Below are 25,544 nucleotides of genomic sequence, written 5' to 3'. Positions count from 1 at the left end.
ACTACCAGGGAAAGTACAGGACCACAACAGATGGGCCAAGACTGACAAAGGTAACCTGTTTGGTGCAGGCATCCACCTCAGCCTCTGTTAACCCTACCCCTTTTATGATCTCAGATGGCAGCAGGGCGGGAGCAGGGAAGGAATAAGGACCTCCTCATTTAAATGCCTCTAAAACCACACACAAAACCGTTGAGATGTCTGACACACAGAGCAAGAGCACTTTAGGATGAATGTGTTTTGGAGACAAAATTCTCCTCCTGTTCCATGCAACTGTTTGTCACAAAAACACAGGGTTGTTCATAAAATGCAGAACTGGTACACAGGGGATACACAACTTCACTCAGATAAATCCACTGGACTTTATACAGCTTCTTCACACTGGCAAGAGGCCGTCGGGCACAAAGCACATGATGAAAACCCTGAGGTATACAGAGCGGTCATCTCATACTTTGCATCCACAATACATTCACCCTCAAGATGCACTTTCCTATCTGTGCTGTAGTCTTTATTAGATTAGTAGTTTTAGAGATATACAGAGCTGCACACACGGCAACACTAGAAAGACTGTAATGAAGAAAAGGCTAAGAAAAGGAACGTGAAGTGAGAGAACAAGGTTGGAAAGATGCGATGAAAGTGTTAATATTAGTTGCAAATAGCAGGGGTATTTTTTTTCTTCTTCTTTTACTGTGATGTTAGAAAGTTTCTTTTTCTGGTAATATAAAGCTCCATCCAGTTTACAGGCTGTTTTGAGGCTATGAGTTCCTACTCTATCCAATCCACTGAACACAGATGACAGAGCACACACCAAAGTCACCAAGGTGGGTTTTAGAACCAGTTTGGCCCATCTTTAAATACTACCCATGAAAGAAAAAAAAACTACAAAGCAGGTCCAAAGAAAGCACCACGCAGCAGAGGGAACACATCTCATGCAGAGTAGTAGGAAAAAGCTGAATACACTTGAAAAAATTAAAGGAAAAACAGTCACAGATCAACAGATCTCCATGAGGACCCCCTGCACAGAAAACTTCCAGTTAGCGAATATCTTGGGCTAAAGCAAACACAACTCTTTACAACCTCACGTCAAGGTCTCTCTGCAGAAAAGAGTTAGAGCATAGTCTTCATACAGTAAAAGTTACTTACACACATTTGCAAATACTTTCAGAAGATAAAAGCTCTCTCTCTCGTTTAGACTGAGTTCAGTTTAACCTATATTACATTACACCGTTGTGTTCTGGCACCAAAATACCTATTCTGGAAGAGCAGTTTCCAGCAGCAAGGACAGTGCGAGGTAGCCTAGCACCTGAGAACAGACAGAACTCCATGCACCAGTCTATACTAAATATTTCCCCCTTGAAACAGTGTTAGAAATGGCCCGTGCTATGCCAATACCAGCAAAGGAGATGATGCTCCCTTGATTTATTAGCAATGGCACTGCTGATGGGCAACGGCAGGAAATTTCAGAGAAAAAAGGGGGAAAGGCCACTTCTTGCCCCATGCACCTGCATGCCCAAAGAACATTCAAGCTGTACAGAGAGTCTGCAAACCACAACCCTGCTCTGAGAGGAAGTGTGAAGATGGCCAGGGCACTCATCTGTCTTTCCTTCCTCCCTCCATCTATGACATGCTACAGACTAACAGGGAGGAAACACCTTTTTTCCCTACAAAATATAGGTGGACGCTGCCTCTGGCTCTTTTGGTGGAGATGGAAAAGGAAGAAAATAGCATCTCTGACTGGTTTCCCCCTTGCAATGATGTTACTGCTCTAGAGCAGGCTGTTCTGTGCACATTTGCAAAACCAGCTTATTTGTGTTTTGCAACCTATGACTAGTTTGCTCTGTAGACAGAACTATGCCTCTTTTGCAGCAACTCCTGGAAATGGGTAACTGCCTAGCAGAAAGGACTGTCTTCAGGAAGAAACCATGACCACTTCTATTGGGGCAGGATATTAAGAGTGATATCACATGAACTTCATTTCCCCCTACGCTGAAGAAATGGATTTGGGAAGAGGTGGAATGGGTCAAAAAAAATCCTGTTTTTTTAACAGTATTCTCCATTTTATGTTTCACCAGCAAGCACTATTAATTAAAACTTTCCAGCTACCAGCATGCTCACTCCATAATGAGGATCAGAATAGCCCTAATTGCTAAAAAGAAGTTAATCAGTTTAAGTTGCCTTTAAATCAACTAGCTCAATTCCACTATTGGGAGACATATTTCATTCCACCTACTCCACTTCTGCATTAGCAAACACCATCACTGGGGGGACCCCCCAGCTGCTCTTCTGAGAGCAAACCCCAGAAAGGCGTCCAGCTAGCAGAGAGAGCTGGGGCATCAGGAAGCACCAGGAATTGCCATTGGTGGCAATTTTGCTCTTCAGGTTGGGATTACTCATTTTGCTTTTCTCAACTCAGTACTGAACAAAACCCAGGAGGCAAACACCTACCAAGTCTTGGCCTCCGATTAAGCTATTAATTACGTTAATTAGGGCATGCTCAAGAGTTTTAATTAAACAGATCCCCACTCGCCTCCTTGTGCTGCAGTGCTCATATCTGCATCTCATTCGAGGGGCATTGAAAAAACCCCAAGACTTACCGAATGTTGTCCCCGCCTCCGGCCTGCTCACTGACGAGACAATGACGAAGCCGAACCCCTCGTTTTCGCCGCGGCGGATTTCCACATCGTAGGGCTGGACCACGGCGCTGACGACACCACTTCCCCCGCCACCACCGCTGCCGATGCCGCTGGTGCTGCCGCTGCCCGAGCTGACGGTGTTGAGGGAGTTCTGGCTGCCCTGTGGCGTTCGCTTCTCCTCCGTCAGCGAGGCCGGCTGGTTGCTGCTGTGGTGGGAAGAGGCTGGGGACGGAACTTCGTTCTCTGCCTTGGGAACTAGGGAGGGAAAAAAAAGACTGTCTGAGCAGGCTGCACCATTTAGTGCTTGAAAAGTGCTGTCCACTGAGAAAAAGGTTAAAAAAACCAAAAGACAAATCACCTGCTTTAATCTATAAATCACGGCCAGAGTGACCAAGGGCTGTCTCCTTTCAGGTGCCACCACCTACAGCTCTGTTCGGTGACACCACTGGCCACACAACATGCTCATCCTCTCCAGTCATGCAGACAAAGCCTTTCGCTGCCGAAGTACAGCAGCAGTACGGTTAAACCAGCACAGTGCTGTGCGCTTGGGTGCTCTGTGGCATTTTAAACCTGGGTTACATTAGCTCAGAGGTGCCTCCTTTAGCTATCACATCCCCACTTCAGCGATATATGTGCGACTGTGTACATGTGCATAAGCCACGAGGAGAGAGAGTAAGATCAAATACCCATCACTAACACCTGCATATTTTTTAACTCAATGCTATCAGCTGGGTAGCACTGATCATCTTTGATTAACATAATCTTAAGTAATAATAACCACCCATACGAAAGCAAAAAAACTTGTGAACCAAGTTTTTCTGGATGGAAGAACCAGCAACTATCGTCTGCAGAGTCTGGCACAGTCGGTGGGGAACAATTAAACATTATTAACATTAGCATTAATATTAAACAAGTGTCTAACGGCAACTGAAGTTGGAAGTGGTATTAGTTTAAAATCTAATCAGCTATGAAAAAGCTTGAAGAAGTCTGAGAAAAATCGCTTAGTTCACACTCTGCTCAAGTCAGGGCCAACTATACTTACTATCAGTCCTGACAGATGTTTGTCTAATCTGCTGTTAAATATCTCCCCAGGCAATCTATTGGTTGCAATATCTAACTTAAATCTTCCCTGCTGCAACATAAGGCTATTATTTCTAGTTCTATCTAGCAGGCATATGGAGAACATATTATTCCTTTCCTCTTTGCAGCAGCTTCTTATAGTCTTGGGGAGTTTAACACCTCCTCCCCCTTCTCTGCTTTAGGCTAAACAATCCCAATTTGTTCAATATTTCCTTGCAGACCATGTTTTCTAGAGCTCTCCTTATTCTCGCTGGTCCTCTGGACTCCCTCCAGTTGGGCGCTCTCCAACTCAAACATGTCTTTCTTGAAGTGCTGGACCATATTGCAGCTAAGCCATCATCTGCTGGGAAATCAGGAGAGTTCCCCCCTGCCTACATCCCAGCACACTGTTTTTCTTCACCTGAGCCAACCTCAGGTTAAAGCTCGTGGCCCACAGTAGCTTCCACTTTTTGTGACTCAGCCAGTTCTCCACAGTCCATTTGCACGGCTGAAAGCAGCATATTGCACTTGTCTCTACTGAATGGCTGCCTCTGCTAATCAGGTCACTTCTCAGAATTGATGTTTCAAAATTAGGTTGAAGGTCTTACAAGGAAAAACAAGAAAATGGATGACAAAAAAAATTCAACCTGTAAACCCTTGATCCAAAGAAAAATAACTTGAACATATTCTTGGAAAGGAGTACCTGTTTGCATTTATATACTCAAAGTATGTACTAAATATATAGCATTCTACATATTAAAAATACAGGAGTATAAACTTTCTTCTATATGCATCTCAAGACATGGAGTACCCATTTAGGTCAATGATCTTTTTGTACTGGCATATAGATGAAAGGAGGAATAAGGGACCAAAATTCAGGAAGAGGCTTCTCTAAAAGTCATGCTGGAATTTAAAAGCCTGGAAATATAAGGTGAAAGAAGGGATCCTGAATAATTTATCCTACAGTAAATCTCCACATTTGAAATGATTCAGAAATAGCTCAGTGTGGAGTAACAAGCCCCTGAATGAAATATCAAGGGTTTTTATTGAGATCTCTCAAGAATCTAAATCTTTTATGGTAATTTCTAGCCTGGAGGCTGTAAAACTGGACAGAAAATCTACGCACAAAAACAGTATCAAGATTCAGCGGCCCTTCTCCTTCTTCCCAAACTCATGTCCTAAAGCTTCTCTCACATTGGCAGCATCTTGTAAGGCTATCAGAGGAGAGACAACCCATCATTTAATCTACAATAGGAAGAAGGAAAGAAGGAGCTCAGCCCTGGATAAGAATACAGAACTATTTTAGAGGTACTGTTCTAGTCCTAACTTCTGCTGTGGGCCTAATTTCAATCTGAATGTTATTTTGATGCTCTTTAAAATGAAAGTACATCACTGCCGATTTTTCTGCTGATGCCTAAGCTTGAAAAGCTATATAATGTGCTTTCTTTTGAACAAGTGAGCTAAACTGAATTCCACACTCAAGCTCCCTAAAGGGACTCACAAGAAGAGGGAGCACCCCTGTGTTACTCCCCAGTATTATGCATAAGGTCACATGCCATTTAGAAAGCTCATACTTGTGTCTTCATTTTCTTTGCTATGAGGACATTTTTGTGTCACTGAAGCGGGTGCCACCAGGCAGTGCCACTTCTCTCTGCATCTCTGTCTTTCTGCCAGCTTCTTTTTTGTCTGTTTAGACCATACACTTGTGCAGCATGTGCACAACGTCTAGCATAACGCAGCACATGGAGACCTCTCTGTTACAACAAACATGCACGCCCTGCACTACCAGAACCAATGACGCTTACAGTTTTGCATCCTGCAGCTGTTTGACTACATGGTACAACCTCAGCTGAAGCTTCTCCTGTGCCTGGGACATTAGCCATCAGACACCAATGCCCTCACTCGCTCTCTGCCCTCGCCTCTGCTCCTGTGGACTCAGCCTCTTCTCCCTCACTCCCAGTTCAAGGCTGGCTACCAGGCAGCACAGCTATTTTGGGAAGAAAACAGAAGACACAGGCAGTCAGGCACAGTGTCTGTTGCTGCATGAGTCCACCTAAAAATGGTATGTTGCAACTGAAGAGTTCCCTGTTTTATCAGAAACCTTCAAGAAGACTGGAGAAGCCAACTGAGATTGAAAGAGTCTTGACTGGAAACAAATTATTTGAAACTTATTTGATCAAGAACAAAAAAAGACTAAAAATAGCCAAAAGAGGAAGAATAACACCACGTCCCCCAAGTTTTCCCAGTATTACAAGGAGGAGCTTTTGTTCTTTAAACTTTTTGCTGAACAGATGGAGTCTGGCAAGAAAATCTACCCCTGCAGAGTGACACTGCAGCCTACCTGTGTAAACCACTTTGCGCCTGACGGTCAGATTGACATGACCTTGTTTGGCTGCCTGTTGCATAAGCTGGACGACAAGCTGGTGCGATTTTCCGACAACAGGCGTCCCATCCACGCAGATCAGTTCATCGCCCGATCTCAGGCGGCCGTCAGCATCAGCAGCACCCAGCGGTACAATGTGACCGATGTATATCTGATGAATTAGCACAAATAGGAGAAAAGAGAGGAAGGAAAGGGGGGGGGGGGGGGGGAGGGAGGGAGGGAGGGAGGGAGGGAGGGAGGAAGGAAGGAAGGAAGGAAGGAAGGAAGGAAGGAAGGAAGGAAGGAAGGAAGGAAGGAAGGAAGGAAGGAAGGAAGGAAGGAAGGAAGGAAGGAAGGAAGGAAGGAAGGAAGGAAGGAAGGAAGGAAGGAAGGAAGGAAGGAAGGAAGGAAGGAAAGGAAAAATGAGAACTAGGCTCAACGGCTGGAAGCAAGGGGCACTGGTAGTTAGACCCAATTTAGTAGGGAAACTGTAGGCAAATGTCTGCTGGTCAGGAAAGTTGCTCCTGTGAAAGCAGTTCCATGTGAATCCACATCATGAAACTGTAATAAATTGACATCTTATTTCTTCAGGCAGTCTATTCACTCTAATGACAGACAGCCTTGGGAGATGTGTTCAACCAGACAGTGACCAGAGAGGAAGATGGTTAAAAGCACTGAGGGTCTTGTCAGGGAGGCTGAGATTGAGTTATCCTTTCAGTTGCCTCTAGGGTTTACAAGCTCCGTACCACTCAACTGTCCACTAACCCAGCCTTCTTTTATCTTCAGTGAGTTCTGTGGAGTTACTCTAATGTGAGAGGAATTCATGGCCTCTCTTTCCACAAATGAGCAAAATAATTTTGTCAGGGAAATATGTGGAAATTTATGCTGCCACTATGTAGCTTTGACTGATGCAGCACATGAAAGACCATGTGTTTTTAGCCTGACACCTTCCACAGGCACTGGATTTATGGTAAAGAAGTTAAGCAAATTCAAGGAGGGAACTAAGCAAATAGAAAACCTGACACTCCAGGGTCAAAATACTTGCAAACTTGACCAGGACATCCTTTCCTCAGTGCCCAGGCAACTTCCAACCTATGTGTTTTCATTTGGGCTATCACAAAACCAGGGAATAGTAGGGGAAGCCAAACCCATTTCATTTATGGGAGTTTTGGGTTGTTTTTTGAAGGGAGGGTGGAGAGGAGTTGCAGGATGTAAATACATAGCCTACTAGTTATTTTAATAGAGATGCCATGGCACAGTTCTGCACATCTGTACATGCTCCTGCTATGATTCTGGAAGATGATGCAAGTTAAAACACGACCACTTCTAGATGTACTCACAGGTTCTCCAGGCTCATTTCCACCTAGAATCCTAAATCCAAAACCGGTTTCCTTTCTCCATAGAAAGATATCCTGCTCTTGGTAATCTGGAACTGAAAGGAAAGAAGGAAAACTATCATTTTTAATCAAAACCACACACCTTTATATCCAAATCATGACTAGTCTGATGTACACGTAGAGGGATCTGCTGCACAGTTTTACTCTTTAAATGAGGCAGTCTTGAATTTTTAGACATAATTAAGAACATTTATGGTTTAAATACTAAAGGATTATTATTTAAATTACTACTAAAAATTATAAGGTGGCTTCTACCTTCTAGGTGTCTATTTGTGACTTTCCATTTATTTATCGCTATAATATTTCCTTCCATCAATACTAGCACCATTACCCAGTGCTAGAGCCTCTTCCAAATCATCAATAAATAAATGTGTACAACACAGAATCACTCTGCCAGAAACAATACAGCTGCCTCCTCTTTCATGGGAGACAAAAGAGCTACTTGTTATGACTTCTACTGTTTAATTAACTTCCAGAAGCACAGTTTGCTATCTGTCTACTGACACTGCTTTAAATAACTATGGGACAGATCCCCAGTTGGTGGAAAATGGAAAGGCTCCACTGAAAGCAAAGCAGCTCTCCTGACTCTCACTTGCTCATGTACGGGCTCTGTAAAACCACTGAACAGACAAAAACACCTGGAAACATTAAAAAGCTCAACCTCACCTACTCATTAGTATTAAACACCAGCAAGGTTTTTACAATGAATATTACATACAGTGAAGTATTAACCTTGAAGTGCAGTTGAACAGTAATGTTTTATATTAACTTATTCATGCTTGCTTTCATCCCTTTTTTAAAAATGCAAAATTAATTGCTAACATTAAATCATATCAGAAGACAACTTCAGGTTCATTTAATATTTATTGGTTAGTATCTGTAACATAGACTAATTTTGTAATGATGCCCTCCCAAAATTTGTAATTAATGATAAAGAAAGCTGTTCCTTTACAAGTCAGCTGCCTACATCTTTAGTAAAGAATCATCATCTAAACCAAAGTATATCATTCAGGAATGTAATTTAAATAAGTGCATACTCAGATACAGGATGCAAGACATTAATCTAGTTTTCTGTATCTGTGAGCAGATAAACTGGTTGTTTTGCATTGACACCAGTGAGCGTCAGACTGGGCTCTAATTGCATTTTACATCGTCGCTGCCTGTTGCGCAATGGTTTGGGTCTAGACATCTGGTGCTTTTCAGTGTTGAGACTTTTGGCTAGCTCTGATGATTCCTCTTCAATAGATCAACAGGTTTAAAATATAACATGACTTTAAGAGCTAGAATACTGAAAATTAAAAGAACAGGTGAGTGCTAAGGCACAGATGCCTGCTTTGACATTTTCATTCAAACCGGTTTACAGCCATTGATTTTATGTATCATATTTTCTCATTTTGATTACTTGCAGTTATAAACTAAGCTTAAGATCCATGCACATTACCTTACTGAACTAGAAGCTAATTTTTGTCCAGATACAATTACAGAATAATCAGGTGATGAACATGCTGGAAGCCTGTGTGGTTCATCTGTTCAGGCGAGCTGGCTGAAGGCAGCTCGCCACCGCACAGACGTGTGGCACAACAGCAGAACTTAGACAATCAATTAACTGGTGTTTGTCGCTGCCTTCAGCGAGGGGGAACGTGAAGAGCAGACACATTCGGAAGCGTCTCTACAGCACTTCGCAGTCTTTTTTTGGCAAAGGCTGGCCCCAACCAATTAATAGTGCGTGTTGGATCTGTCAGAGGCAAAACGGCTTCTGCAGAGAGCTTCAGCGTGGGCCCGTTTCCTCGGCATCTCTCAACACCTTCCCATTTGTCAACTCTCCAGTCTCACTGATCGATGCCTTATGTTCCTGGTTCGCATACCAGCTAGCCAATTAACGGCCGCTGGAGCTAACGGCAAGCCGAGGTGTAACAGCGGTGTCAAACCAAAGCAACAAAAAAAGACAAGTCTATACCCAAAGAAGGAAGTTCATTCATGTAATGCTCCTTCCGCTGGAAGGATTACAGAGAGGTGAAACACAGATACAACAAACATACAGACAACACCCATTTACACAGCATGAGTACAAATCGAACAAAACTCCTGTTACTGCTTTTTGCGCCAACTCTGCAATATGGTGATTCACTGGCACGGCCCAGAAAACCCCAACCACCTCTGTGCTTCCACAGAGCTGAGGCGGGACCCCTGAGGCTCTCCATTCTGGAGAATTACTCCATTATTCAGTAGCGCTTCAGAGGAGTCACTTTCCTTACCTAAAGGGAAAATTTTACAGCGGTGCTGAAATTTTGTTGAAAACAAATGAAAAATGGTCTCCAGGAGTCTTTCATTGCATCTTTGCACCTTGACCTGATCTCAAGCACGCCTGACCCTTTCTGTCAAAAACATGTACGTAGCCCAGGCGGGTAAAACTTGCCAGTCTGCTTGTCCTGAATTAAACCAGACCCTTTGGAAAGCATCGCAAAAGCGGTAAGAAGAGTTTTGCTGAGGCTGTGAGGAGGAATGGAAGGAGAGGCAAGTGCTACAGCCCTGTTGATGAGCCACACAGGCAAACTCATGAACGAAATGGGAACATGATACCCCCGCACCGCCGCCTACAAAATCCGCTGCTAGCCAGTACACAGTAAAGCAAGTACTTTGCACCTTTGTGGCTAACCTTGGCGTACGGCCCTGCCAGACTCCCTTGGTGATGAAGAGCCCCCCGCCACAGAGCAGCAATGACACCAGAACAAGACATCACAAGACACAGATACATTCTCGGCACAGTCTTACATTCTCCAAAACTCGTGGAACTGATTTCTCTCTCTCTTTCACCCTTGCTCAGTCCAGTTGCAGGCGAAGGTGACATAGCTGTAATATTAATTTTACAAATTTGCAAAGCTTAATGTATCTGCTTTCTTGTTAGTTCATTTAATTAATTTTGACTGTATGGATCATGTTAGGCTTTCATGCATAAATTGCTAAGGTTACAGCTACTATGGATTACAAAATTCTAACTTTCACATCTATTTGCACATGCCTGTGTACATGTGGATATATAATACACACACACACACACACGAATTTATATGTTTATGCACAGGCATGCAGGTATATTTGAATAACTCTTTTTTCTCCTTAGAGGAAGAATCTTTTTGAGAATACCTTAAAAAGACTTTTCTACAAAAAAATTTCCACCATCACGACACAGTTGATTTTCCAAATGGAAATATCTTTTTCTAACGTTAAAAGAAATTCTGCATACAAGGTGATGAACAATGAACACAGTGCTTAATTAGAGGTCATTGAAATCAAACTTGCCTATACAAACTTTAACAATTATCTTACATGTTATATATAAAAAAACTTCTGCCCAGTGTGATATCAGTTTCAACAAAAGATGGATTAAAAAAAAATCAGTATGAGTTTGCTTTAGTCACTAGCTCATTTGAGGCAGCAGCACTTTCAATGACTCATAGCTTGGCAAAGTACAAAAGTTTTAAGGTCCAGATTCAGCAAAGCATCTAAGGACAAGTCTGAAGTTAAGAGTGAATAGCCTCACTGAAGCCAATGGAGAGTTTCAGTGTTGAAAAGTCCTGTGATTTAGCCATAAATCTCATGAGATTCCACATTTGCAGGAAAGCCCTGTTTTCTAAGCTATGCCACTGCAGGAGAATTCCACTTTTCCTGTCTTTCCCTTTTAATCATTCATTGCTTTGGAAAGCTTCTGAAACATGGCTTCAGCATGTTCTCGACAAGATGACCAAGTCCTGCCACTGAGGTTTGGGGAAGGCGCAATGCCTTGACAGAGCCATGGACCAGGCTGGTGCCAGACGAGCACCAGCAAAGTCTGCCCACGACCCAGCTCCGTGACAGCTCATCAGCCTCTGCTGCTCACGCAGCACGCTGCAAGTACCATGGTCTTTTTTAGCAAGACATTCTCTGAGGGCACGGACACATCTGTGTGCCCAGGTGTATGACTGCAACTGTTTGTCTCCTATTAATATAATAAAAGGACATAACCCTACCAAGGGGCTTTTACTATCATCCTTAAAGTCAGTGTGATCAGAAGGCGGCTGCAATTTCCTGAGAGTACTTTTCTATTTTAGGAAGAAAGTATCTAATGTTTGGTATCATTGTGCAAATATTTTTAATTCTATGTAACTGCTGGTGAGTGAATACTACACACTGGGGTCAAAACTTTATTTTCTTTATTTTAATTAGATTTGGGGAGAGAAAAACCTACCAAATAAATTATGTGCCCGAAAATAAAATTCAAATATTAATGATAACTTAGAATATTTTAAAAGCTTTAAAAATTATCTGTCGTGTTCTGCTTTACTTTTAATTGAATGCTTAAGCCCTTCAAAGGGATTCATTAACACATCTGCAATTCAGATTAATTCATTTTGTCACTGCTGTTTTGACAGATGGCCATATGTAGGATATCGTATTTTGCAAAGCAATCAGGCCACATGAGGAAAATTTGACAACAGATTGTGTTAATCTTTAAGGAAGTTTAATAATACATTGAAAAATAAAAATCATATTATAAAAATATATTTTCAATAAAACAGTGCAAGATTTCAGAATTGCGATAAACTATTCAATTGCTATTTTTCTCACCGAGTGCTCTTCACGTACATCTTTCCTGGATCTTGGAACCGCTTCAGTGTTTAAACCTTAAGGGTTTGTGCTTCTCTCTGATTCATGTACACAACTCCCACTAGCAGCAATGAGTTACCCATAAAGACAAGCTCAGGTGGCTAAAACTTAGCACCAGCAAAGAGTGCATTTGTTATCGCTGCCAAATGATCTGTTTTCAGATTCACTCAACACAAAGCCTCAAAAGTCTTAATCCAGCAAAGAACTGTGACTCTGGGCCACACTGGAGCAGAGCCTTAGCCTTAAAGCATCCAAGTCCCTTTGGATTTACAGCTTGAAAATGAGCTTCCTTGGACTGGAGCCCAAGCACTCAGCACCTTGCAGGCCTGCTTCCCTCACCCAGGGGGGGCTGTATGTGAGGGAACTTTAGCCCATATTTGATGAATAAAGTTGAAGTTCTCATCTGCCACTCAGCCAGAGTCCAGACACTGTTACTGAACCATTGCTTAGCTTTGCGTTATCAATTATAGCTTAATTTTTTTTTTTTCCTTTCCCTGAAGAGGCAATGTGTGTGGCTCTCCTCCACAGAATCCGACTACTTCCTGATATTAAGATGCATTGGGTAAATACAAAAATCACAGAATCGCATCCAAATACATGCACTTACAAAATTATGAGTTATCTGGTGCTTTGGAACCAAACTCTGCTCTACCAATGGCTTCAGTGAGACAAGTCATACAAGTCAAATATAGTCTTTTTTTAATGAAATACTGATCCAAAGAATACTCAAAGAAAGGAAGAACATATTTTACCAATTCTGAAAAATTAAATGTTGCCTCTGTGCTTTCCATGTCTACATTATTATTATTAATGTTAGTAACAGTGGGATGCACTTACAGTGAAAAGGCAGTAGGTGGTCATAGATTCAGTACTTAGAAACATCCTGGAGACGGTGTATTCATATATTGAATGAAACCCCTTTATATTACTATTTTTAGATGAAAAAAAAATTCTGTCTGGGTTGAGGCTAATGAATTCATCTTTTGGTGTCAACTGCACTTGAAAAATTACACTATGTTCTCTCTATACTCAACAATTTCACAAATGGGACGAAATAAAACACTGAAGATGATCTAATGCTCTAAAATTCTGTCTTTCTTAACTTCATCATATACTTCGACATGAAGGGTTGTCACTGGTTTTCAGTCCACATGTTAGGGATTCAAAACCCTGCCTCTCAAAAGAACATTTTACAACCCTTTTCAGGTTTATTAAAACTTAAGGCCATGAATCAACAGAGAGCAAGCCCCAGACTGGGCAGCAGGAAGAGCTGGGAGAGCTGAGCTGGGCCTCCTTGGGCAGCAGGGGCTTCTAGGACCCACCAAAAGCCCCAGTTACAGGTTGTACCAGCCAATCTCAGCACTGGCACTAGGGTGGCATCCTCCTGCTGTACACCAGGTATGCATTCAGTTTAGCTCACGACTTCATCAGAAGGATGCAGAGAAAGTCACACCTAGCACCCAAAGCTACGAATGTCATGGGAGAGGATGTGCCAACTTCAATCCCAAAGCCGAAGGGAATGGGTGCTCAAGCAAAGAAGCAAGCAATGATATGACCGTATCACCGCCAGCCAAAGGAGGCACTGGAGTTAAACTGAACCGCAGCTGGGTAAAAACACGAAGAACAGCACATGTGGAGCAGACAGACAGTGAAACTGGAGGCCCAGGGAACGGTTTCGCCTACCCCGCAGTCTGTGGTGCTCCATGTCAGCAGAGCTCCCTACGAGTGATCCAAGAGCCACATAGCCAGTGCTTGGGCAACACTGGGAAGTGAGTCTCAAACGGATGATTCACGTTCATAACAGAGCAGCCACCAATTTCCCACTTTTGATGCAGACCAAACACAGAGAAAGAAACACGGTAGCTCACCCCAAGCTCCCAGGGCAGGTGAAGTGCCGGGTTTCAGCTGTGAATCACAGTCTCCATTTGTGAGACTGGGGAGAGAGATGAAAGGTGAGGGAAGGAGCAAGAGCTGACCACTGACGTCTAAATAAAACCACCAGTCATGCTTTGGGGATCAGACCACAACAGGAGACAAAGCATGTCCAACTGCCTTTTTCACTTAGACTACATCTTTTCTGTTTTTCTTCACCTTTCATTAGGCAGAGCAAAGCCATGTCACGAAGTAAGAGTGCAGGTTAATCCCCAGGGAATGTGTTTCACTCCAGCTTAGGGTCGGAAATTCATATGCTCTTGGGCACTTTTAGTGGCACATGCTTACAAGGAGACATGACCATATCACACTTCTGCCATTCTCCAAAAACCCTCTATCGATGAACCAAGAAGTCTCAGAAAACACCCTTCTGGAAAGGAAATGGCAACGGGACAAAAAGGTGGTAGAAAAGCACTGATGTTCAAACAGGTAGCTCTCACCTGATAGAAGAGGCAGCAGATAAGGACTGAAGCAACAGAAGAGGATCAGCCCCACTATAGAGATGCTGGCCCGTAGAAAGGTGAGACAGGGAAGCTGAAGGGGGGATAACTGATCCCAGACTAGCAAAAGGCCCAAGCAGAGAGGGTTGTGGCACAGGGAGAGCTGGGGTGTGGGAAACCAGCAGGTCAAGAGACAGTGAAAAGGCCTCTGGAAAGGCTCTAATCACAGACAAGGATAAACCCTCTATAAGATACCCGCAGCCATCGAGGAAAGAGGGAAGATTTAGCACATGGTGTTGGAGGTACACACAGAAGGGTGACTGCCTGCCTGCACACTTCAGGATTTCTCTGGCTCAGCCTCGGGATTTATTGGGAAAGACAGCCAGGAGTTAGGGCTGCTAAGCTGATACTAATGACTAATTAGTATGAGTTAAACAGTTAATTAGAAATTAGCTAAGTAGCTGCAGGGAGTCAGAAGCAATGCCAGCACGGTGCCTACAGGAACTACGTGAGCTGAGCAAAGGCGATGCTGGTGCCATGGGACAGCCTCAGCCTTGTCCATGCGGACAGGAGAAGGAGGAGCTCTGCCCGCAGCTCTGCGGGGCTGAAGCATCACTGTCCCTCAGCTTTTGCTCCTTTTTCCTATTTCAATGAGACGCATGTGCAAGTTCTGTCACTGCGCTTCTCGGTAGATCAGCATGACCTGGCCCAAGAACCTGCAGGGTCAGTACACCGAATCCCTGGGAAGGGAAGGAAGTGGTGCACAGAAGCTGAGACACCTACAAACTGCATTGCTGAGACATTCAATCCAAAGAGATGCATCTTCAGCCAAGAAACTGTGACTCATGATTTAATTTTTCCAGGACATAAGATTTCAAAGTGATTCATTTGGTCAGAAAAAAACAGCCCTACCATTTTTCATTCGGGGATAACGTTCATTTCATAGTGGCTTTACCAATTTCCAGTTAGCACAGCAAAATCCAGGTGATATTCTTACAGCACCAAGACTTTGAAGCTCCCTTTTCTGTAACTAAAGTAACTATTGCTTTTAAAAATGAACCTAATACTCTTAACTCTTTCTTTAAGAAGCTTTTACTGATTCTATCATCTTCAGCAGTGCAATTAAAGCAAAGCCAGCCTGTTTATTTTGTTTACAGAGAAGAAACTGATTGAAACCCTATTTATAGTCTTGGAGCAGTGACAAAGCCCTTCTGAACTATTAGCCAACTGTGCAGATTATTAACTGCCATAAAAGCCACTTAGAATATGCATTTGATATCTGTATTGTTAAAGTGACCACTCTGGTCAAAGTAAAATGGCTCAGCTGGATTTTTTCCTTCCCAGGGTGACACTGGAAAGCATCTGATAAGAATTTCAGCAAACTAAATACTTCCCCTCCTTACTGAAATTCCTATACATATCAGACAATGACTCTTAACCTCAAAAAAGAGTTTAGGATCTGGATAACAAACTTGGAAATTCTCCTTCAGCCTAATTTAAAAGCAAAATAAAAAAAATAGGGGAGAAGATAGTATTAAATTTTAAAGGGAGTTTTCATATTAAGCTTTGGTCTACTTGTCCTTTCCTAGAGATGATCTAAATTCATTTCTCGTCAGAGAGGAAACTGCACCTCTATCAAGCAGATATCATTGACAGATACCAAAATAACAAACTGAAGACTTATATTTTCAACATAAATCTAAAAGACTCAGTTCTTCGCAAAGAAAATATACAGAGAGCAGCTGCCAGAGCTGTAGCCTTAGCAACCACACCTGCTTCATACTCACGTCGGCTTTCATACATGCTCCTGGACTGGGCCCAGATTTTGAATGGATCTGGCTTTTTCTGCCCAGAACTGTCCGGTTGATCCGCAGCCGGCGCCTCTGCGGCGATGTAGTCCGGCAGCACCTGCGTGCTGTGAACAGGGGAAGCGGTGTGCCCGCTGCGGTGGCTGGAGACGCTATGCTGAGAACTGTTTTGGCTGTCTTTCCTTTCAAGTGGTTGCTGTAAGGAAGAAAGCGAGTGGAAAGAGAAAGAACAGACGGTTATTGGTCTTTGAGTGGGTGTTTTCCATCAATTTTTCTCCCTTCTTTGATCAGGGTTTCTGCTTGCACATAAGTAAGTATATAAATCACAGTTTTGCTGCCACCGGTTAATGCTGGGTACAGTTACATTCCCTGATGACAGATTTTGATAGGCACACTGACAGAAAGAGATATGCAAAACAAAATAATTTATCATAAAAAATATGCAGTTCTCCATCTCACACATGAAACAAATCTAAATCTCATTATAGGTTACTGGTTTCAGTGCACTTATTTTTTCCTACGTTAAGGCAGAAAAACCTCAACAACCTTCTACTCAGATAACATTATGGTCTAACTTGAGCCTGCAAGGAAAAGGGAAAACTACCAGATTTCACTGTGAAAACTTAAACAGTCCCTCTGAAACAGATGCAAGCACAGCCCTTACTACGAAAGATCACTTCTGCTCTGCAGCTCTTGCAACCCCCACACCACAAGTGGCTGGACGACACAGTACCACTTTCATGTCTCTGCTTCCGAGAGCATCCACAGGATTACAGCAGACCTTCACAAACGTGAAAATGTGTATTTGCAGTTTGATTTCCTTGTTTTAATTGAGCATATTAAAACAGGAAAAAACATGTCTGCCTAAGTCCAAGGCTTATTCAAAAGCAGCATGTCAGGAGCTCTGCCTGCTCAATATTTAGCTAAGCAGGGTACATAATTCTTAACTCAAATTCACAATGGTGTGCTTGAATGAAGCAAGTCACATTTGCATTGCCAGGATTTGTACTACTCAATACTCAGCAAAATCCTCCCTCAACAAGAGCTCCCCAGACTGTACAGCAAATGCTTTTTAACGCTCTTTTGAGATGACCTTGGTTTGGCATCAAGGTTGAGTCCAATCTCCCACCTGCTCCGGCACAGGGAACTGGCACATTCCTGGAGCTGCTGTGATGCAGAGGGTGGCCAGAAAAATAGCATCCTACAGGTTTTTTTACAACATCCACAATATCCTGGCTAAAAGGGGTTAGCCACTCGTACCAAGAAACCTCAGACAGAAATGTGAAGACTCCTGCTGGCAAGGGGTACCCAAAAACATTGCAACAGGAGTCTCTGCTTTCAGGGACTTCTCCACAGAAAACCAAGCAGGGGTTGGGAGAAAAGCCAGCAGCAAACACAGAGCAGATCAGCACAGGGGGGCCGAAGTGCACACAGGTCTGGGGACCCCCTCCTATACTCTGAAAGCAAAACCCCAGGTGGACAATGCTCCATCATAGCAGGACTGAATTAGTTACAGAGGAGAAAGTTGCCATACAGAAGTGCCTTCTTTGTCAGTCTTAACAATAATTTTTTTTTGAAGTTGCACATATTTTTAGGTTTACACTGAGAAAAAAAACCAGCTCCAGCAGCCCAAATAACTTTGACTCCTCAGTCTTACATTCAAGTTGTTGATCCACTACCAGCATTTTAAAAAATGGTATCTTGATCGACTAGAACGTGAAATTGCCTTTGTCCTTTAAAGCAATTTTGAACAAAGCATGCGTGCTGTGATTACTCATCTGCAGACTTTCAAATACAAATATCTGAACCAATTTAAAACATTTTTAGGTTTTTAAGTGGTAAAAGAAGCTAATTCACATATAGCCCTTCAGTTTTTAAATTAAATAGTTTTAAAACATCTATGCTGTGGATAATCACTCCTTTGTAACTTAAAAATAAAAAAAAAAAAAAAAGAAAAAACACTTTATAACTCTCAGTCCAGCCATCTGGATTGTTTTGTTTGTTTGGCCAAACTACTAAAATAACTACAAGCATCCTGTGAAACTTCAGGCCAATCTCACTGGAAATAGCTGGTTTACAGAAGTTGGAGTACAGGGAATAAAGTATGAAGCTTTATTCAGCTCCTGGGGAAACATTGAGAACTCTTTGAAAACTTTCTGATCTAAAAAGAAACAAAGTTTGAACTTTAAAAAGGTGTTATCACTTTATGATATGAAAGGTCTAAATATTGAACAACCTATGAATTCTGTTTCGTATTTGGGTTGCAAATGGAAGTGTCAGCATATCTCAAGCAAAACCACCTCTAATTAAACTAGAGTTGCAATTGCAAGTACACAGACATTTTTCAAGAAATAGGGGAGAACTTCTTCAGAGGAACAGTTGTTTTTCCAAACAATAACTCTTTTAAAAAGCCTGAAACATGTCTACTTAGGAGTTGAAGAGAGGGGTAGAGAAAGGGGAACACAGTCATGGAAAACATGAATATATGTAATTAAATTAATTCAAGAAAATATTAATCGACTTTCACATCATCAGATGAGGCCAAAAAGGTTTGGGGCTAAATTTCTACATGTGCTGTAGCAGCTTCAGCACATCATCATCATCAGGCCTTTCAGGGCTCTGACCACCGTGCTCTCCGTGGCGCTCCTGCAATGGGGGCTGCCCAGATGAAGAAGTATGTGCCTTGGTGCAAAGGTGGAGCTTTCCCAAGAGATCTGAGCTGATGATACACCAACGGAAGGATGGCGTCTCTATCTCCTGCCTCATTCCAAGCTTTGGGGCCTATCCTTCTGGGACTGGGTCTGACTGCCCGGCTCACTCAGCTCAAACACAGGCAGGAAAGCAGCTAAATCAGGGCCAGATGAGCACAGGGCTGTTTGGTGACAGACTGCTGCTGAGCGGGCAGTTCAGGTCTCACCCTGAGATGCTGATCATGTTTTTCAGTGTGAAGTAAAGCAGATCAGATGAATCGTGTTGACTTCTGACAGTAGCTACAAGAGCATGGGGCACTGAGCTACCCAAGTCAGCAAGAGCACCCCTGACCCACCAGAGCCTGTGGTCTTCTCCAGAGCTGTTGATAAGCACAAATAGCTTGCCAGAAAGACTCTTGACCAAAAGTGGCTAGAAATCAAGACTACTGTGACTACCTTGAGTCCATTTAGGCAGATTGCACACTTAAATACGGGTGATGGGAAAAAACAATCACCTTGGTTACTGTATTACAGCCATGACAAAATAAATATGTGGAAAGCTGGAGCTTCTCATGCCCTACCCAAGCCCTGGGTCTGAGATGCATGGCCTGTGCCAGCTTCCCTATGCCCTTGTGGAAACTTTGCAGTGCTCATCCTTGCAAAATACAAGATGAGGAAAATATACTATTGGCAAGAAAGTCTTTCCTAGTTGCCTGGGTGAGGTTAGCAGGAACATCAGCATGGCTCAGATTTCTGAGTGTGGCTGTGGGGCCAATTGCTGTAGAAGAGGGGGCAGCAGCAGTCAGGGTTTGGGCATACATCAGCCTTCCAGTATTTCTTCCCTCCACTGTGCAACCCCCATTTTCAGCCACAGGCACTCCATTTGCTGACCTGAAAGGCAGCTTCTCCCTCAGCAGAGAGGCTGAGTGAGCCCACACTGAGCACTACATCGTCCCCTGGTTATGGGAAGAAAACAGGAAAGGCGATGTGAGCCCCGGAGCTTGAAGCTGTTGTGCCTCCAAAGGAGACAGGAGGAAAACTGCTTACAAAAGGCTCCAAGTGCCTAGAAAATGCTACAGATACCCGCATCGCGGAAACCAGTTTGTCACATTCATGCTAAATGAACGAGTAATTAAATGTTACTTTTTACAGTGACTGCTAAAGCAACCAAGGCCCATGACATGGCTGAGAGGTGGCTGCAGGCAGAGATGGGACACTAATTATTAGCAGCAGTTGTGTATGTCTGTGCTGGGCAGAGAGAAACCCGCAGCAGAAGAGGCTACAGTGGCAGGGAGCATGTCCTGCAGCACGAACGGACACCAAAGCTTTTTGGCATGGGATTCTCCAGGCATTAAACTGCAAGAAAGAAGAGTTGCTGTGGTTTCCTCCCACTGCATTTCAAGGCGGGGGAAAAATGTTCTCTGGATGAAGAAGGATGTGTTGTACAAACACTCATGCTATGGAACCTACTTCTTCTGACAAAAACAGGGCTTCAGCAGAGCCCCAAGTGCTGCCTTGCCACCCGAAATACACGGCAAGTCTCTTGTCAGGGACAGGCTGTACATGTGAACTGCATTATTTGGCTACAATTCAGCTATGCTGACAATGTATTTATTTACACCGAAAAGAAAAATTAGATTTTTGGAAGAGCTTAGCACTTTCTTCCCCCTGCAGTGATCCTGTCTCCTGATGATCTAGCTGCAGATTTTGTGCTCTGGAGCATTTTGGAGAAGCTGGTACTGGCAGCAGCAGCAAACTGAGCTGGAAATGGGAATCTTTGCCCCCTTGTGGAGTATTTTGATGCAAGCAACATGGGCAGAAAAAAAAAAAAAAAGAAAAAAAGAAAAAAAGACATTTGTTTTCATCCATGTTATACCAGGATAATTACAGGGGAAGTTGCTATACTAGAGAACTTGCACACTGAAAATTTATATCGCCAGACGGTCAACACAAAAATGTTATCCATTTTCATCTAGAGAAGAATCAATGGGAAACTGAAAACAAACGAGCAACATAGAGAACTGCTGTGAGCATATGCTTGGTGCAGGAAAAGGGAAAGAAAGGACTTGGAAGTGCCCAGTCCCACATATGGCTGGAAACTTATTTTTTTTTTACTAGTTTGGCTCTTCCACCAAGGTTGAAAAACTCTCCTTAAAAACTGTGAAGAAGAGCAAAGTTCATCAGAAGATACACACAGGCTGAAAAACACAGCCCAGGAAAACTAAGCTCAAGGCAGAAAAATATTCCCAGATGGTGTCCCAGCCCCAGCACTAACAAACCTCTCCAAGGAACTAGAACACCTCCTCCCAGCCGGGAGGTATCCAACAGCCTGAAATCAGCCTTTTGGGAATATGGGATTGGGGCTGGTAGCTAAAAATAGGGCTTGTTTGAGAAAGAGACAGCTGTTGGCAGTAAATCGGGAGTGTGTCTGGGCTCTGGGAAAGGATACGAGGTAACAAGAGAGGGCTCGTCACTGTGCTGAGCGAAGCAGAAGAGGATGGAGATCTGTGCCTGTGTTTTCTCCAATGCAGCAGAAGAAACAAAGAATGAGCACAAGTTAAGATTGGGCCAACTGCTCCGGTCCTGGATGTGCGCTGTCCTCTAACTGCAGCTAATTTATTAACCAAGGAGTGCTGGAAAACGTTCCCTCTGTGTGAGGCAAAGAGAGAGGGGAAAATGGGCGGCATGTTCAACCCAAGCCCCGCAGGCGCCGTGCAGCGCTGCGGACAGCCCATGGGCACACAGCTCAGCCAGCAGCACCCACATTCACCCAACAGCTGCAAGTGCAGCAAGCTGTCCCTGGGAAATGCCAGGGCAGGGCGCAGCGAGAACGTGCCAGCTGGGAACGTGCCAGCGGGGCAGGCCTGGCTCTCCCCTGTCAGGACAAGAGCAAGTGGGAATCTTCACGGCCAAGATGGCTGGGCTCCCCTCACCCCACAGCCGAGCACCAGCCCTGCAACTAAACCAAGGAAGGAAGGTCTTAAGCAATACCACTGCTTTTAGCTTTTGACCATTTCCTCGGCCACACAAGCTCTGGTGTTCATGTAAATCCATCCCCATGGACAGTTTCCTCCTCTGCGTACAGGTCCCCCTAGGCACTTTGCTCCAGGTTTCTGTGCTCAACCCATGCCCGTCACCGATGCCTGGGAATGAAGGAGCAGCTGCGCCGGCTCCGACGCGTTCTGCTCTGCCCCTGCGAGGAGCAGTCCGTCATTAAAGCTGCCGCACAATGCAGCAGTGTAAAACATTGCTGCTAATTGCCGATGCAAACGATCTGGTGTGCAGGCAGGGGGAGTAGGAAGCTCTGCTTTTTGTGAATCCTGTGCTTTAGAGCCAACAGCACCTCACAGGGTCATAGTAAAAAGTACTGGAAGGACCGTGAAGCAAGGTGAGAGGGGTTCGGGAAAGACACAAGAGAGAATGGGACTGCTATCCCAGGGCTGACCAGCTCCTCAAATTAAATAGTAGGGAGAAAGCTGCTGTTGCAGGGCTACACCTGTTTGCAAGCAGTCTCTTTGTTCACCGAGGCAGGATTATCCTGACATGGATGATTTAGATGCTGCTCAGATTTTCATGGCGCATCACTGCTGACCAGAGAGGTGTCCAACACAGCAGGATCCCCCTTTACCTGATGCTGAATGTGCATGTGGCAAAGCAGGAGCCTCCACATGGCAGCCTCCACGCTTTGAACAGACCGAGACTCATTGATTGGGGCTGGTTTAATGACAGGAGTCAGAGTCCGGACCGACTGCAGCCGCTCCTACTCCAACTGGGGAAAAACGTGCAGGCAGAGAAAAGGAACGTGCCAGACACGTACGTATTTTACACACTTGCTTCTGTTTCACCGAGGGCAGAAATAATCTCAGCGTATGACAGAAGTGAGCGCGCAGGGTCTGACATGCCTGTGATCTGCGAGGGAGCACACCCCACACTTCTGCCTCTCAACATTAATGCGAGCTGACAATGGTAGAGGCCCGGGCTCACGTGACTTTAATCAGCGCTGCCCTAAGCCATCAGAATCACATTAATTATTTCAGGGCTTTATTTTGGATGAACAGAGAACTCGTATTAAAAGCAGGAGCCTTCTGCTCAGCCCCTTCATAAAACTCTTGCCCAGGCTTGCAGAGAGGTCGGCTGTGCCCAGCTGCAGTTTTTGGCACCCATCAGGGACTGTCGGTGAAGTTTTGCACCGTCTTACAACACGGTGAAGACCTCACTCGCTCTGCTTCCCCAAAGCTATTGGGAGAGAATTATCTTTTTTTCCCCTCCTCTTAATAGATAACTGGAAACTTTCAGGCTTTAAGTATTCCTTTTTCTTTAAAAAGAAAATATTTCTTTTTGTTGCATACAAATAGCAAATTAATTTCTTCCACATCCACAATATCATGCACGGAGCTTTAATGATACTTTAGATCATGGCTTCCACGCTATTAACTAACATGTCATCCAGGTAACAGCTTTACATGGAAATAGGATCAGAAGGGACAAGAAAATAATATTCTGTTGTGGTTTTTTTTCAAATAAGGAATCTCACACCTGCAGCACAACCCTGCTCAGTACGAAAATGCCTCCAGAGCAAGCACTCGGACAGCTAACTGTATTCCCCGGGAACTGTAGTCATGCTCTGTTCACGCTTTGTCTCTCTCAACAAGGTGCATGCTTGCCCATTCGGTTAATAATTCAGCTGAGGGTACTCGTGAAAACTCAGGGAGTTAATGGAAAAGGTTGGTGCCTATGAGCACCCAAGAGGAATTGCTATTTGGCAAGAAGGTGGAGCCTCCCATCTTTCCAAAAGGAAACAATAGCTTTTTTTTTTGGTAAGTTAAATGACAGAGAAGCTCATCTGTCAGGGAAGAGGATCTGTAAACCCGAGGCTTTATTTGCAAACAAGTCCCTCTTCTGTACTGCATTCCTCTTTCATCTCCCCATGCAGCAGGAGCCGTGCAAGGTAATCACGGTTGCAACAGAAAGACAACTTAAAACAATCGAGACCCACAAAGGAAACAACCCGAACTCATGCCTTTCTCCTTCAAAGCAGACAAACAGACAAAAATAGTAGCTGAAAAGTGCTTACCGACTTCGGGCTCTTCTTTGGGACCGGCAGTCCTGAAAAATGGCAACAAGGGAAAAATAAACATTAGCATCTAAACGTTACCTTCCCTTAAAGAAAAATCCCTAGGTGTATCATCCGAACGTAGCCATCTGCAGAGTTATGTCAGCTTTCGCTCTCACATCGGAGTTACCAGTCTGTTCATATCGAATCAAAGCACAGGGAGAGGGAGAGCGAGCGAGAGACGGGAGCAGGGAAGAGGGAGCGGGGGGAGAGCTCTATCTGCATTAGCTATGCTGACTTGTGCTGCAGCAGCCGGGAGGCTGGGAGAGAAACCCACAGCCCTCAGCGGCCGCCGAAACCCAGTGCTTGGGCAGAATCTCAAATGCTCCCCTGGATTATGGGAGACTTAGCTTACAATTAAGCTGAGGCTATTTCCTTTTGACGCAATCGGCTCGGCGATTTTATCAGACCAATAGTGGTGGCGCAGGGGAAACAGGTTGATTTTTTTGAAAAGTATTTCTCTAGAAATTGATTTTTGAAAGGAAAATGTGCATTGGCTTGAGCCGGGAGGCACAGGCTGGGCAAAGGAAAATAAAAGCATGGAGAGGAATAAGCTTTTATCCCTAAAAATGTGAATGTTACTGAGAAAACACATGTTTTCCTTCCCGTCCATCCTAAGTGTAAATCTTTGAAGCTAGAGATTTTATCTGTTCGCTACAATTTCAGAGAGCTGAAGCTTAACAACAGTGCTGCAAATGTCCTGACCCTTGAGGGGGGATGCTAGGGAGCTTGGGGAAGGGGGGGCTTACACAGGTCACAGTCGATGCAAAGGCAGAAACAATTGGGAGTGCACCAGAGGAGGTTTTTTCAAGGACAATTTTGCATTTTGGAGCAGCCCTTTACTCACTCTGTCAGGAGCAAGAGAACTCAACTGGGATTTCTGTTGACTACTCCTGCATATAGCTCAATTCCCAGCAGCAAAGGAGACACTTGGCCAGTGATTTACCTACAAAGCAGGAAAAGCTCTTTCCTGGGCATTTTGCAAATCACCTTCCTTTTCCTCCAGTGTTGGAGGAGAGGGAATTCCCCATATTTTTCTCTGTGTGGCACTCCAGAAAACAAACATAAACCAAAACAGGATATTACACTCCACATTAAGTGCTCAGTAATTCAGATGTTTGAAATCTGCTTTTGTCTTTAGGATGTGATTTATGTGGCATTTATGCCGCATTATGTTTTCTACTTTATGCATTTTGTTTGTGCTAAAACCCATGCCCTCATCTAACTTTTACATAGAGAATAAAATAAGTGATGCAAGTGAATTACAAATCTGTCTGGGAAGAAGCTCATTTTAAGGTAATTTGGGAGACGTTAGTTCTGAATAGAAAAGAACCACAATTAAAAATGATAAACAGAGCTCACTTTGCTGCCTGCTCACAGACTGGGATGCGAACACTAATGAGTATTTTAAATGGGATATTTCCAGCTTTTGAGGAATATCTGTGCTCTGCATGTCACTCTGATGCATT

At 43.8% G+C, this 25,544-nt stretch overlaps 1 protein-coding gene across 33 annotated transcripts in view; it reads right to left on the bottom strand.

Moving 5' to 3' along the window:
* The window catches only part of MAGI1 (membrane associated guanylate kinase, WW and PDZ domain containing 1), a 359,200-nt gene that overhangs the window by 15,058 nt on the left and 318,598 nt on the right, over nucleotides 1-25,544 (bottom strand). For 25 of the 33 annotated variants that reach the window (XM_075095718.1, XM_075095720.1, XM_075095721.1 and 22 more), the window contains 6 exons: nucleotides 24,037-24,068; nucleotides 16,252-16,468; nucleotides 10,221-10,298; nucleotides 7,392-7,483; nucleotides 6,031-6,223; nucleotides 2,592-2,885 (listed from right to left, as the gene is read on the bottom strand). In XM_075095718.1, the coding sequence (XP_074951819.1) occupies nucleotides 2,592-2,885; nucleotides 6,031-6,223; nucleotides 7,392-7,483; nucleotides 10,221-10,298; nucleotides 16,252-16,468; nucleotides 24,037-24,068 (906 nt within the window). The remainder of the gene's footprint in view (nucleotides 1-2,591; nucleotides 2,886-6,030; nucleotides 6,224-7,391; nucleotides 7,484-10,220; nucleotides 10,299-16,251; nucleotides 16,469-24,036; nucleotides 24,069-25,544) is intronic. The other 8 variants (XM_075095728.1, XM_075095729.1, XM_075095730.1 and 5 more) reach the window with 1 other exon arrangement.

This window comes from Phalacrocorax aristotelis, chromosome 6, assembly GCF_949628215.1.
Source record: "Phalacrocorax aristotelis chromosome 6, bGulAri2.1, whole genome shotgun sequence".
Classification (NCBI taxonomy): Eukaryota; Metazoa; Chordata; class Aves; order Suliformes; family Phalacrocoracidae; genus Phalacrocorax; species Phalacrocorax aristotelis.
The sequence above is the reverse complement of the archived record's forward strand: the minus strand, read 5'-3'. Positions and strand labels throughout refer to the sequence as shown.